The sequence below is a fragment of the Perissodus microlepis genome, chromosome 5 (assembly GCF_051167445.1).
Source record: "Perissodus microlepis isolate ML-2025 ecotype Zambia chromosome 5, ASM5116744v1, whole genome shotgun sequence".
In the NCBI taxonomy this organism is placed as follows: Eukaryota; Metazoa; Chordata; class Actinopteri; order Cichliformes; family Cichlidae; genus Perissodus; species Perissodus microlepis.
In genome coordinates, this window is record NC_140465.1 from 24,962,972 (window position 1) to 24,976,377 (window position 13,406).

At 37.4% G+C, this 13,406-nt stretch overlaps 1 protein-coding gene across 1 annotated transcript; it reads right to left on the reverse strand.

Annotated features, from left to right (window-relative positions):
* Positions 1-28: 28 nt before the first annotated feature.
* LOC146387427 (boLa class II histocompatibility antigen, DQB*0101 beta chain-like) lies at positions 29-5,849 on the reverse strand. The gene is made up of 4 exons (XM_084929029.1): positions 5,796-5,849; positions 2,587-2,877; positions 1,572-1,850; positions 29-1,419 (listed from the first exon to the last, which is right to left on the reverse strand). Exons 1-4 carry the CDS (start codon positions 5,800-5,802, stop codon positions 1,280-1,282), a joined length of 717 nt encoding a protein of 238 aa, XP_084785155.1. The 5' UTR covers positions 5,803-5,849; the 3' UTR covers positions 29-1,279.
* Positions 5,850-13,406: the final 7,557 nt, after the last annotated feature.

Genomic DNA, 13,406 nt, shown 5'->3' on the forward strand with positions numbered 1-13,406 from the left:
CACAACAACAATATTGTAATGTATTTTCTTTAATTAAATTAATATGTGTAGTATTCTCAGTCACATATTCTTCTCTTCAGGTGATCCAGATATGTAATGTTACAATACAAAGAGTTTAACATGCCCAACTTAAATCAATGACCGACTTAACTCTATCTGTACAGCCATTCAAATGTAATAATTAAATCCAATTTAATATAAAATAATGCAAATCCCAAGACAGGAATATGCTGTTGCAAATCTTGACATCAACAGCAGACTGCTGGAGTTTGACAGTCAGTGATTTTGCGAAAATGGCTCAGCTCTGTAATGTGTTCTATGCATCATAGACTGATTAGATGCTATTTGATTCATTCATATTGTGGAGGTAATTTTTCTGAATTAATCAGTCTTTAAACTCGGCATACGCTATGCAATTTTGGGGTGTCTCTGACAAAAGGAAAACTACGTGAAAGCATCACCGTGATGCCTTTTCTTGCAACTTTAAAACAGTCAGGCATCCAGATATGCAATCAGTTTTTTACTGCAATAATCATCTGTCTTATCTTTGAAGAAGACAAAATTACATTCTTTTTCCTGTGCTGATGGACTGCCCCCTACTGTCCATTAAAAAGAATGCAGTTTTCAGACACTTCAGGCTCAGAAGCTATGCCCATTTTGCAAATGCATTTATAATCAACTCTTAAATGTGATATAATGTCAGTGTTTGTGAAGCTACACGGAAAACACTAATGAAACAAACAAAGAGATCTGTTCTTGTGCTTTGAAAGTTGTACATAACATTTTTTCACAGAAAGTTCAAATTGCAAAGAAAAAAAATGTAAATGGACAGTGATTAAATTGGGGTGTATTTTATAACACAAAATCTGAACTGAAGAAGCTTCTCGGATGAGAGGTGAAACGTCTTCAAGCAACTTAAAGAAGTCCAGACGCTTTTCTTTGCAAGCTCCTTTGACTACGATGACCTGGATGACTGAGAACCTTCACAGACATAACACAAAATCATTCAGTGTGTAATAATATAAAATTCAATTCATAACATATAACTATTAAGGGTAGTAAGGGTACTTTTACATCACTTATAATATCTTTACTTTATTTTTTAATTTTTTTTTTTAACTTCCCTTAAAAATGCATCAGAGCGCTGCACACAAGAAATAAAAAAACAAAGCAAAACAAAACAAAAAAACTCTGTAACAACATATCTGCAATAAAGTTAAAAAAGGCGAGATTTTAATTTTCTCTTTGTTTTTTTTAAATCATTATATGTAGATTTAGTTTATAGAGTATTTGAAAATGTTGGATCAGAGGATTTTCTTCTGTAATAGATCAGCCCCAAAGACAAAATTAATGCTCCCAAGAGCAAAGCACAAACTCCTCCAGTCAGAAAACTCCCGTCGGACTGTTTCAAGGAATAATCTGCAACAAAACACCAGGACACATATTCATAATGATTGATATACAGTGCTTATATATATATATATATATATAAATAAAAGAACACTATCAATGTGCAGAATGATTGAATTTATCAACAGCATTTTGACTAAAATGATCTTGTCTGTCCTCACCCCAGTAAGAACTCTTGGGCTCCTTTAGGCTAACATGCTCTACCGTACAGGTGACTCTGTCCTTGGGGATAGGTGAGCACTCCAGATAAGAGTGAACCTGATAGGTACAGTCTCCATTTGTCATCACTTCACTTATGGTCACACCCTCAGTCACTTCCTGTCCATTCAGGTACCAAGTCACAAGGATGTGTTTGGGGTAGAAGTCATAAACGCTGCACACGAGTATTGTGTCATGGCTGGAAGTGTGGTCTCCCTCCTGGAGAGTCATGCTGGGTGCAGCTGAAATCAGAAGGTCAACAGCTTTAATGATGAAAGTCATCATTCTGTAAACCAGTGATTCTTACAATGTTGCAATGTGATGCCTGGTTTGATATAATTCTAAATTGTCATGAAACAAATAAATCTAAACCAATAGTCTTTGAAAATGCACTTAATTCTTTTTTTAAATGCAAAAAAAGAAAAATTGAACATTTTTATCAGGTACTTGACATAAAGGTATTAAGGGAAAATCACAGCCAAGCAAATGATAAAGTACTAATGGAAGTGTTTAGATTTAGGCTCGTGCTATCATTTATAGTCCTGTTCACGGTTGGGGGTTTTGCTCTTCAGTTGAAATGTTAGAGTATAATTGCTGTATTACTGTTACAATAATGATTGTAAAATAGGAGGGTTATTACACCCATATTTGTTCTGCTGCTTTAAGATGATAAACTACATAAATGGATCCTTGCACTGTAATTTGGGATCATTTGTTTGGTAATTTAGCCCTTTTAAATACAGGAAGGAGTAATATGTTTACTTCCTATACTAAAGAAAAGGTCATTTCAAAAAAGGAAGGTTTAAGATTGTCCAAGTGTTTTGGTTTAGTGCTTTATCATTGTAATTCCTGTCATTAAACACTGTAACACATTGCATGAATATTTTTTTTTGTATTTGGAAGAAAATGTTTGTATTCTATATATATAATATTCTCTCTACTGATAGCAGCGCATACATCTAGTATTTGAATATTCACCCATGTTTTCCACAGTTATGTTGAATACTACATCAACATTATCGACACATATCAGCTGTTTCTCCACTTTTCTCTGCAGAATGTCAGAGCTGTCTTCATTAAACCGAGATGCTGTGATTAATCCAGCTGGAGTGAGGCCCGTCCACTTGCCGACTGTGCTGTTGTACTGCATCGTAAACTCTTTGTTAAAATACCAGTCGATCAGATACTCCACTTTCTCCCGATCTTTGGAGTGCACAGCACACCAAAAATCAGCAAACATGAAGTAGCCATCTCCATTAATGGAGCAATCTAAAAAGGAAAAGAAAAGGTTAATCAAAAAATTGACACCGATTTGTCTTTCTGTGCCTTAATTGCACTTTCAAGCTCAGAGAAGTTCAACCCTCAGCAAAGCTAGCCAAAAGAGTGCTTCCTCACATTTAGAAAAGATAAGGCCTCCTTTCAGCAGGGAGCTTGTGCAGCTGTGCTCTTGAAAAGCAGATTCAAAAGTTGCTTTTCACTCATTTGCTCAGGTATTGTCCCACTGGGTTGGACAAGTAAATCCAGGTCACACTCTGTTCAATGTAGTATTTTCATCAATCAAATTTAGATTTTTTTTTGCCAGTATAAAAGGAACTAAAGCTCGCTCTCTATGGCGTTATTTTTGTGCCACTATTCTGAGCGCACGTAAAAAAAAAATTGAGCGCACGTAAAAAAAATTTGCAGGTGCAAATGTTGCATTTTGAGGAGAAATTTATTTTGAGCAAAGAAAAGCTAAATTTGAGTGAACAAAATTCATTGCTGCGTGCGAAATGAATTTAGTTTATTTTGTGACCCAGAAAGAGAAATATTTCAAACTCCGCCACTCTGTACTCCTCCGCCACTGCCTCGTTTGAGTTTTGGACGAAATAGATTCTGGGATATTGCATTTCGTCATTTCGAGCTGATTCGAGACCAGAACAGCCAATCAGATTTTTTTTTGCATCCAAGTCTGTGATTGGCTGGTTTTTGTGGCACAAATATAACGGTGTACAGAAAGAGCTGAACGCGCATGGGCAGAAATGTTGAGAGCGCGAGCAACACATTGCAAGCAAGCGCAAATGCAAAAACTGAGCGAGAGGGGCTGCTAGTGTGTGTGTGTGTGTATGGATAATAGCAAACTCTGAAATACATTTTTTGCACCCAGCAATGAATTTTGTTCACTCAAATTTAGCTTTTCTTCGCTCAAAATACAATTCTCCTCAAAATGCAACACTTGCACCTGCAATTTTTTTTTACGTGCGCTCAGAATAATGGCACAAAAATAACACCATAGCTCTCTGGTAATGAATGAGTTTTGAATTTGCAGGCGGAGTCACTTGATCATTTTGAAAATGTTCACGTTGAAACTTCTTTTGTGTAAACATAATGTCCAATGTGACGGTATCTGTTTCTTCATTTTATGAATTCCTGTAGATAAGAACAGGAAAGCCAGTCAATCAGCCCCTGACTTTGCCACAGACAACACAAAGTGTCAGATCTGGCCTTCTGTGTGGCTTTGCAAAATGTGTGAACTGCGAAGACAGCTTCTTTTTAATAGTAATAATAATAATAATAATAGATTTTATTCAAAAGCACCTTTCAAGACACCTAAGGACACTTAACAATAGAATAAAACACATAGAACAATGACAAAACGAAGAACAATAAGAAAATAAATAAAATTAAACACAAGATCAAATAAACAATAAGTTCACGGTGAATGTGCAGATATGAACAGATTTTTGGGTTCTCTCCCACATTTTAAATCTCGATTCAGGTTTTGAGTTGAGATTTAAAATGGGGGAGAGAACCAATGTTTCTTATATCTGGGGGTAGAAAGTTCCACAGGCAGAGCAGCTGAAAGCTCTGCTTCACATAGCCCTGAAATACATAAAGAAGGCAAAGCCAGCTAGATAGAAGAAGAAGAAGATCGAAGTGAGCGGGCAGAAGAATAGAATAGAATAGAATTCAACTTTATTGTCATTGCACATGTCACAGGTACAAGGCAACGAAATGCAGTTTGCATCCATCCAGAAGTGCTTTAGCCATGATAGAGATATATTACAAATATATATTAGCAATAATATAGATATGTAAGTATATTACAGAAATGGGTCTATTAAGGTATATTATAATGCACACGGTATGAAGTATGTTATGAATATGCTATAACTATAAGTATGTACAGGCTGAAGTGAGTACAAGCTATGTACAGGCTATGAACAGGATATAAATATGAAAAACTATACAGAATATGAATAAAAAAAACTATACAGAAATATGAGCTATGCAGCTATACAGAAATGTGAACTAGAAGAAGTAGTGCTTAAGAGGTCAGAAAGGTAAGAAGGAGAAAAGTTATGAAGGGCCTTGAAGGAGAGCAGAAGAAGCTTGTACACTATTTGGAATTTTACAGGGAGCCAATGAAGTTCCTAAAGGATTTGGGTGATGTGCTGGTAGAAAAGGATTCTGACAGCAGTTTTGAACCAGTTAAAGCTTATGGAGGGATTTTTGGGGGAGACCACGCAAGAGAGAATTACAATAGTCAAGGCGGGAGGTAACGAGACTATGGACAAGAATGGACGCAGACTGGGTGGAAAGAGAAGGACATAATTGGTTAATGTTGCGTAGAGGAAAATAGACAGAACGTGTGAGGTCACTGATGTGAATGTAGCCTTAGCTAAATCAATCTGAAACATTATAAATGGTAAACCTAAAACTAAAGTTTTTCAAACTGCCTTTTGACAACATTACTGAAGAAAACACTGCACACCAATGAGACTTCATGTAAAAATCTTGTGGCCAGTGTATAAAAGTTGATGTATTTACTTAGACTAGAGTCAATTCGATTTGGCTTTAGATTGTTTCATTTCCCCAAATTCAAACATCTAAATGGGGAACTTGACGTGAGCAGAAATGCTGTCTTGCGCTGGTGTTACGAATCGTGATAACAACGTTTGTGATCACAGAGCCACACAACTGAAATTTATAGTCTGCTTCCATTCAAATAAATCCACTATGTTAACGTAAAAGACGTATGGCACAAAGTACAGCATGTACACCAGCACTGTGTAAACACTGGACTTTGTGGTCATATTAAGGTTAGCATATAAAATGCAGTACAGTCATAACCTTGTACTATATACTATACCTCGTAGTTTATAGTAACCTTTGAAATTGTGCTTATTGTAAATAGCAAAAATACTCACCAACCATAAATTAAGAGAAGAAACACAGAAGCAAGTACTTGAAGCGGTTCATGCTGAAACCAGAATGAGGCACCCCTGTTGCTGGTTTTTAAACCAACCGCTGTGGCGTTTGAGAACGACTCTTTCCTTTCAGATACACTTACAGTTCACTCTGAACCTGGTGCTGTTTCATTATCTATTATTCTAGGCATTTCTCCTTAAAATCTGTTTATACACCGACGATTTGCAACAGTAAAAGCGTTTTAAAAAACTTTCACAAATGAAACAACCTGCTGAGGAAAATAAATGTAAAGAACCCTTTTTAAAATGTCTGTGCATTTATTTTTTTTTCTATTTATATTTGCTATAAACTGTAACGTTGCGTTTAGACACTCACAGGGATTCTTTGTTGACCTCAAACAGTCACTCACTCATGATCATAAACTCATAATGAACAAGTGAAAAAAAATCCAGATCATGAAAAACAGTTTGACTTCTCACAGCAGCTGTAATTAACACTAACAAGAATGTGAAAGCAACAGCTGTCAAGCTGAAAGAAAGACTGTTCCTCTTTTTCTCTCTGAGAAGTGGGAAGTGGGCAGAAGTGTGTCGGTGAGTGCAGTAGTCTTGCCTCCTCTTGGCTCCTGCAACATCCTCGGGTCAGCTGCCACGCCTGTCGCTCATCTTCTCACTGGCACTGTGGATTTAAGGACTGGCTTTCCAATAGATTGTTGTCATTCCTGTATTGATAATTACCCTAAATTCAACTCGTGTTTAACTGCTGTTGGTGCTCCAGTTTCCCGTCTCTGGTAGTTTCTAGAATGTATTTCTGGTGATGTATGAGATGTATGGATTTCTGGAAAAGGTAAAATCTAAAGAAAACTACATTCTGTAGAAAAATTAAGGATGCCTACCTGCAAAGATGGGCAGTAACGAGTTAAAAGTAACGTGTTACTGTGATCCGATTACCTTTTTCAAGTAACGAGTAAAGTAAGAGATTACGATTGCAAAAAAGTAATTAGATTAATGTTACTTTCCCATAAGCATGCTGCATTACTGCATTACAAAACCATGATTTTGTTTGTGAGAGTGTCTTATGGCACTTGTGTGTGTCGTGACATTGGTGAGAGCAAGAGACGTGTAGATCAACAATGGATAATATGGAGTACGGGAGAAACCAAGCACACCATTGTTTTTCTTGTGACATTACCAATAAGTTTGATGTGTCACATGGCCCTCATCCTATTGAAAAAACAAAAGTTGTATCCAAGATGGCCGACTTCTAAATGGCCACCATGGTCACCACCCATCTTGAGGAGTTTGCCCCCTCACATATACTAATGTGCCACAAACAGGACTTTAATATCACCAACCATTCCCATTTTATTACGGTGTATCCATATAAATGGCTTCTGTTTTCATCCCCAATAGAAGATTCATCCCCATGAAAAGTCAAATAAAAGTTCCCTCAATATCTACCTGCTCTGAGGTACATGTCTGGTTAGTCTCTGTATTAGATCTCTGCTTGAGCAGAGCAGAAACAAATGCTGCAAATGATTTTTCTGCAGTTTTTGGATACAATAACAGGTCTATAGGTCTACAAATGAAATTCATACTCACTGAAAACAGAGATATTGATCTATTGGAAAACAATGAGTAAATCTGTGATATGAGGTAGTGACTTTATTTAGGCCTACTGTTCTGAAGAAATGACTCTTTTTGTAAGTTATGCAAGCCTCCTTTTATCTATTGACTAAAACCAGTGATTCTCTTAAAATGTGAAACTCCTATTTAAGGCCACCAGATGTCACTGCTGACCTTTCAAAAAGTAAGACCAACTTTTTATTTATCTCATGGTTTTAGCTCTCTCTTTTGCGCTTTATGCACCAGGGCTCAGTTTTTGGATTCTGACTTTGACTAAGAAGCCCTTCATCTCAGTTTTCACATCTCACATGTTTTAGTGAATCCTAAAAATAACAAGGAGCATAATGCTTCCTCAGTGCAAACGTTTGGCTTACTTCAGCTGTTTAAAACTGCACTCTTTTTGTATATAAAGAATACTAAACTTGCAGTATATTAAAGTATATACTGCTTTAAGTTCAGTTCTATATATACTAGAGCTAAAATATATACTTTTTAAATGTGGGTATGCTGATTGCCTGTCTAGTGTAGGGCTCTGTTTTGATGATACAAAGTTCACCAAACTCTAGAGTACAAGAACAGTTATGGGAAACTGATCCACAAACCATCAAGAGATTAGACATGGAACAATTAAGAAAGCAGATCAGCATTTAATGCAGTTTCATATGAGTCCTTAAAATAGTTGCAACCTTATAATCTATTGATGCTTATTTTTCATCTGTCCTCTCTCATATGCACGCTTTTGGTTTGTGTTCATTAATATTTTCCACTTTTGAATTCTAGACCAATGAGTCATTGGTGGAGCGAATTATTTTGACTCATCCACATTAGGTTATCAAATTTACATTAAAAATAAATAAATTTAGATTTCACATTACTGATGCAATGTCCTTATATGGTTCTAATATATGTCATTATATGGACCAAATATTCATTATATGGACCAAATATTCACTGCAGACACCAAATCTACTTCCAATACTTCATTACAAAGACATGCTGTTAGTAAATCATTTGTTTTTACTAACCTTTGGGAGTTTGCATGTTCTCCCTGTGTCTGCGTGGGTTGTCTCCAGGTACTCCAGGCTTCCTCCCGTAGTACAAAGACACGCAGTTAGTGGGATTAGGTTAACTGGAAATTTCTAAGATGAAAATTAAACGACATAAAAAAATCATGGTGATTTTTCTGATTGTAACTTTGAATGAACTTATCATTCAAAGTCATGAACTTATAAGACAGCTAACATCACAAAGTGGGAGATTTCTAATGAAACAAATCACCTTTTTTTCATCACTGCAGCTAAATTTACAGTACTGCAACAATCATCTCTCTTACCTTTTGAGAATGCAATGTCTTTTTTTCCCTCCTTTTTGCAATTACAGACTCTGCCAGCCTTATACCAGAACAAAAGAAATGCAGTGGGAAATCATATTTGCTAACAGAATTTGTAACAAGACAGCTAAAGGTTAAGCTAAGTGAGTGGCCGTTTGAATGCGCAGTATTGTGTGGTCTAAAAAAGTAAGAAGAAGTGGAGAAGTAATGGAGGGAGACAGAGAAAGAGCAGGGTGTTCAATCCTAAATGTGTTCTGCCCGGACAGCCACATGCAACCATCTGCACTAACACAGTTAGTATTACACAGCCTGATTCTGAAAGGAGACACAAAAAATAAGCAGCAGCAGCTTATGGCATCCACCACACCATCAAGGAGGAAAGATTCAAGTCCCAACAGCTGAAATAAAATGCAACAATTAAATGACCCTAATAGCAGTTTACTATAAAATCAAAATAAATATTAAGGTATGTAAAGACAACATTTAATTTTCAAAATGGTGATGTAATATCGAAATATCAAAACTGACTTAAGGCTTAATAGACAGCCATTCACACACCAGGAGTGGAGACTACAAAGAACTGAAAGCAGATAATATATACACAGGAGGGAATTGTGGGCAGTGTGAACACACCTGTGAACTCAGCTGAACAAAATCTAACTGACGAAACAGGGGAAACAAAACTGAGCGTGATTCACACAAGACGAGGAACTGTCAAAATAAAATAGGAAGTGACTAAGACTAAACTTAACACAGAGACGGGAAAGAGGGGGAGACAGAAGGATAAAACACGGATAATTATGGGAACAGGAAGGGATACATTATGCAAGACAAAGATGAGACTGGGACAGACTGGACAGGGAAAAGAGGAACTAATATAATCAAACAAGAACCAAGAAGTAGAAATAACGAAGTTTAAAGGCACTCAAGAACTTGAACATAAGTATCTCATAATTCCAAAGAAATAAATCAGAAGTCCAGGACAGGGTCACACTTTGCTAAGCCATCCACAGGGCTGAAATCAACCCTGTAGCTGCTTGACTCTGGTCTGAGGCCAGTATGCTTGACATCCTCACTACAAATTCATACAAAAATAATACAAAGTCATACAGGAGGCATTACAGAAGGCCTTTTCTCTATACCTGGAAATGACCATTTAATTTGAATATCTTTTCCAAAATCTTCTCTGTTGTCACTCATTACTGCACCTTTGACAAATAGCGTTTTCTCAACAAAGACCCCCAGTGCTATCGGGTGTGTGCCTTTACGTCAGTGCACTTGGTACTTTAACCCCCTCTGATGCAGCTGCTGTTTGCTGTAGAGTTCGACTCACGCACTGAACAGTTCAGACCGAGCCCGAATGACACATTTCAGTCTGTTTTCTATCGGCTGCTGTCACTCTGGTGACGCTCTGACACTCTGATCACCTTTGACACATGCCACCCAACAGATCCTTTTAGAAATTTTAACTTGCAAAGGTCTTTCTTGCATTTTACAAATTATTTATTATGTATCTTTTTTGTAGTCTCTTTGGTGAAAAAACAGAAAAGACATTTTGTTGATCACCAGAAATATACAAACATCATTCCCAGCAATCAAAATGCTTGATTTAGGTCATTCTACTTGGTACCTGATTTCAGCTAAATACTTCTGATATTTGCACTGCAGGACGAGCAGTAATACTATGTAAATGTGTCTTTTTGTAAGCTATGTTTATTAGGAAAACCTTTTTCACTTTGGTCATTGCAATTTTGGTTCATTTTCACTTTTTAGCTCATTTGCTATTCCTGCAGCAATGCTGCAGTGCCCAGCCATCAGAAAGTATTTGATTTGATCTTTAAGTCACTGGTCTTTTCAACTGATTAGCTGTCTGTAGCTCATAAATCCATCCTGCCTTATCTGGACCTTCTTTCTTTACAGATAAAACTATTCAATAACTTTCATTCTCTCACCACTCAGTGACATATATTAGCTCTAGCTATGCTATAGGATTTGTAAGATAATCACAGTGGCAGTACAGAGTTAAACCAGCCAGCCAGCTGTTTTTCTAACCCCTTGTCTTATTCAGGGTTGCAAACAGGTTGGAGGCCTCTCAGTTGCCATAGATCGAAAGGCAGGGAACACCCAGTCTACTGCAGGGCTAGAGTTAAAAACTGGGACATTTATTTATTTATTTATTTATGTATTTTGCTTTCTTAGTGTAGACCTTTGCTAATAGTAGAAAAGCACCTAAACAACCTGCAGTCTCTCATTTTGGTAGAACACATGGCAAATGTGAGCAGGATATCTGATATGAGGTGTTGACTGTCTTCACCAGTCAGCACGCTGCCAACCACACCACAGGCAAAACTGGAGATAGCATATCTGTTTGTGCCAATTTGCCCTGTTAGTGAATGTTTCCATGATATATACACTGTATACTCTTGTTGCATAGATGATGACATAACAGCTCAAAGACATTGTGCTCAGTGATGTTTGCACTCGTAAACATCCCAGCCACCTCATGCTGATGGTGGCACAAAACATCTGAGTTTTTGATTGTAAAGAAAAAAAAGAAATTTTCCACAATCACAGCCTTTTCATCCTTTCCACCCAAGTTTTGTTGCTGGCTTTTAACTTGAGCAAAAACAGAAACCAGGTACTGTAAAGTGAAACGGTGATCTGCTGAACATGCATTTGTTTTGCAAGGTGAGGAAATGAGTTGGAAAATAAAAGTCTCTCATTTATTTAAAACATTGTACAGGCACTAGTCAGAGACACACAGAGACCTCTGAAAAATAACAGTGTCAGCTGTTCACCAAGTCGCTGTTATTGATGAATACAGTCGGTGCAGCACTATCAGTGTTCTTGTCCCAGAAAGCTCATAAACAGACTGCTTCTCTCTCTCTTTATCTCTCTCTCTCTCTCTCTCTGTCTCTCTGTCTCTATGTCACTCCAAAGGTATTGTAAGTTCTGACATTACTCACATTACTCACTTAAACCTACCATGTTTGTCACTGTATAAACCAGTGGTGAATTGTGACACTCTATAAATGTCAGTGCAGCACCACTCGTAGCTATTAAATGCTGGAAACCTAGACCAGCCATATACAGAGTTTTTTTTCCTTCATAAGGAAGGGATTAATCATCTTGAGCCAAGCTCTTAATGGTAAAGTTTACCTCGATGTCATGGAAGCAGCTAGTCATGAATCATAAATGGCTATTGCCTGAAGCTTTTCTCATCTCACTGTGGCAGTTTCCATTTATGATATTCCACTCTGCAGTATTTAAAATTCATCTGTCTAAAATTCGAGTATTTATATACATATATTGGTTAATTAGACTTGTTTGACTAATGTGTTCAATGAAGTGCTTCATAATCAGTGAGAAACAAATTGCAGTTTTTATGACTGCAATTTGTTCCTCAATGCAGGCAAAGCAGGCCTACTTGTTGTTCCTAGAGTATTTAAAGTGGAATGGGAGGGAGAGCCTTCAGTTTTCAGGCCCCTCTTCTGTGGAACCAGCTTCCAGTTTGGATTTGGGAGACAGACACTATCTCTACTTTTAAGATTAGGCTTAAAACTTTCCTTTTTGCTAAAGCATGTAGTTAGGGCTGGACCAGGTGACCCCGAATCCTCCCTTAGCTATGCTGCAATAGGTGTAGGCTGCCGGGGGATTCCCATGATGCATTGAGTTTTTCCTTTCCAGTCACCTTTCTCACTCACTATGTGTTAATAGACCTCTCTGCATTGAACCGTACCTGCTATTAATCTCTGTCTCTCTTCCACAGCATGTCTTTTATCCTGTCTTCCTTCTCTCACCCCAACCGGTCGCAGCAGATGGCCGCCCCTCCCTGAGCCTGGTTCTGCCGGAGGTTTCTTCCTGTTTAAGGGAGTTTTTCCTTCCCACTGTCACCACAGTGCTTGCTCATAGGGGGTCATATGATTGTTGGGTTTTTCTCTGTATCTATTATTATAGGATATACTGTACAATATAAAGCGCCTTGAGGCGACTTTTGTTGTGATTTGGCGCTATATAAATAAAATGGAATTGAATTGAATTGAATTGAATGACTATTTTGACAGTGAAGGTATCCCTGTATCTATAATAATACATCAGGAGATAAAAGCTTTAGAAAGCTTTGCCCTCTTAGGTAGGTTGGGATCTGTAGTGTATTAAAGGACATCTTCAGTTTACACTAAACTATTGTTTATTGTATTGAGAATTTTTCCTCAAAGATAAATTCTGAGGTCACATTTGCCCTAAGAGCTGGGACCTTCCCCTCAAGACAAAAATAATTCTGGATACTGTTTGAAATAGAATGAAGATTTAAATCTTATATTTAAAAATAATTTGACAGAATAAATAGTAAAGGAAAGCACTGCAATGGGTTCAGGAAGACATGTGAAAACCACTGTCAGCGGGTAGCTTGTCACTATTGCCCAAAGTGCAAATTAAAGTCTACCATGCAAAGAAAAACACATATATAGACACGATCCAGCAAAGCTGCCGTCTACTCTGGGTCTGAGCTCAGTCCGAATGGACTTGGAAAAGGGTAAAATTATTCTGAGCAATTAAAATCTGAAGTTATTTTTGACACCATGTCCTCTGAGCTAATGAGGAGAGGGCTCACCAAGCTTGTTACCAGCACACAGTTGAAAAGCCAGCATCTGTGATGA

Excerpts from the sequence above, each read along its gene's own strand:
- LOC146387427 (XM_084929029.1), bottom strand. Across the intron at positions 1,851-2,586 it reads CATAACTGTGGAAAACATGG|CTGCACCCAGCATGACTCTC; the intron begins GTGAATATTCAA and ends TTCTGATTTCAG. Across the intron at positions 1,420-1,571 it reads GCCCAAGAGTTCTTACTGGG|ATTATTCCTTGAAACAGTCC; the intron begins GTGAGGACAGAC and ends GTTTTGTTGCAG.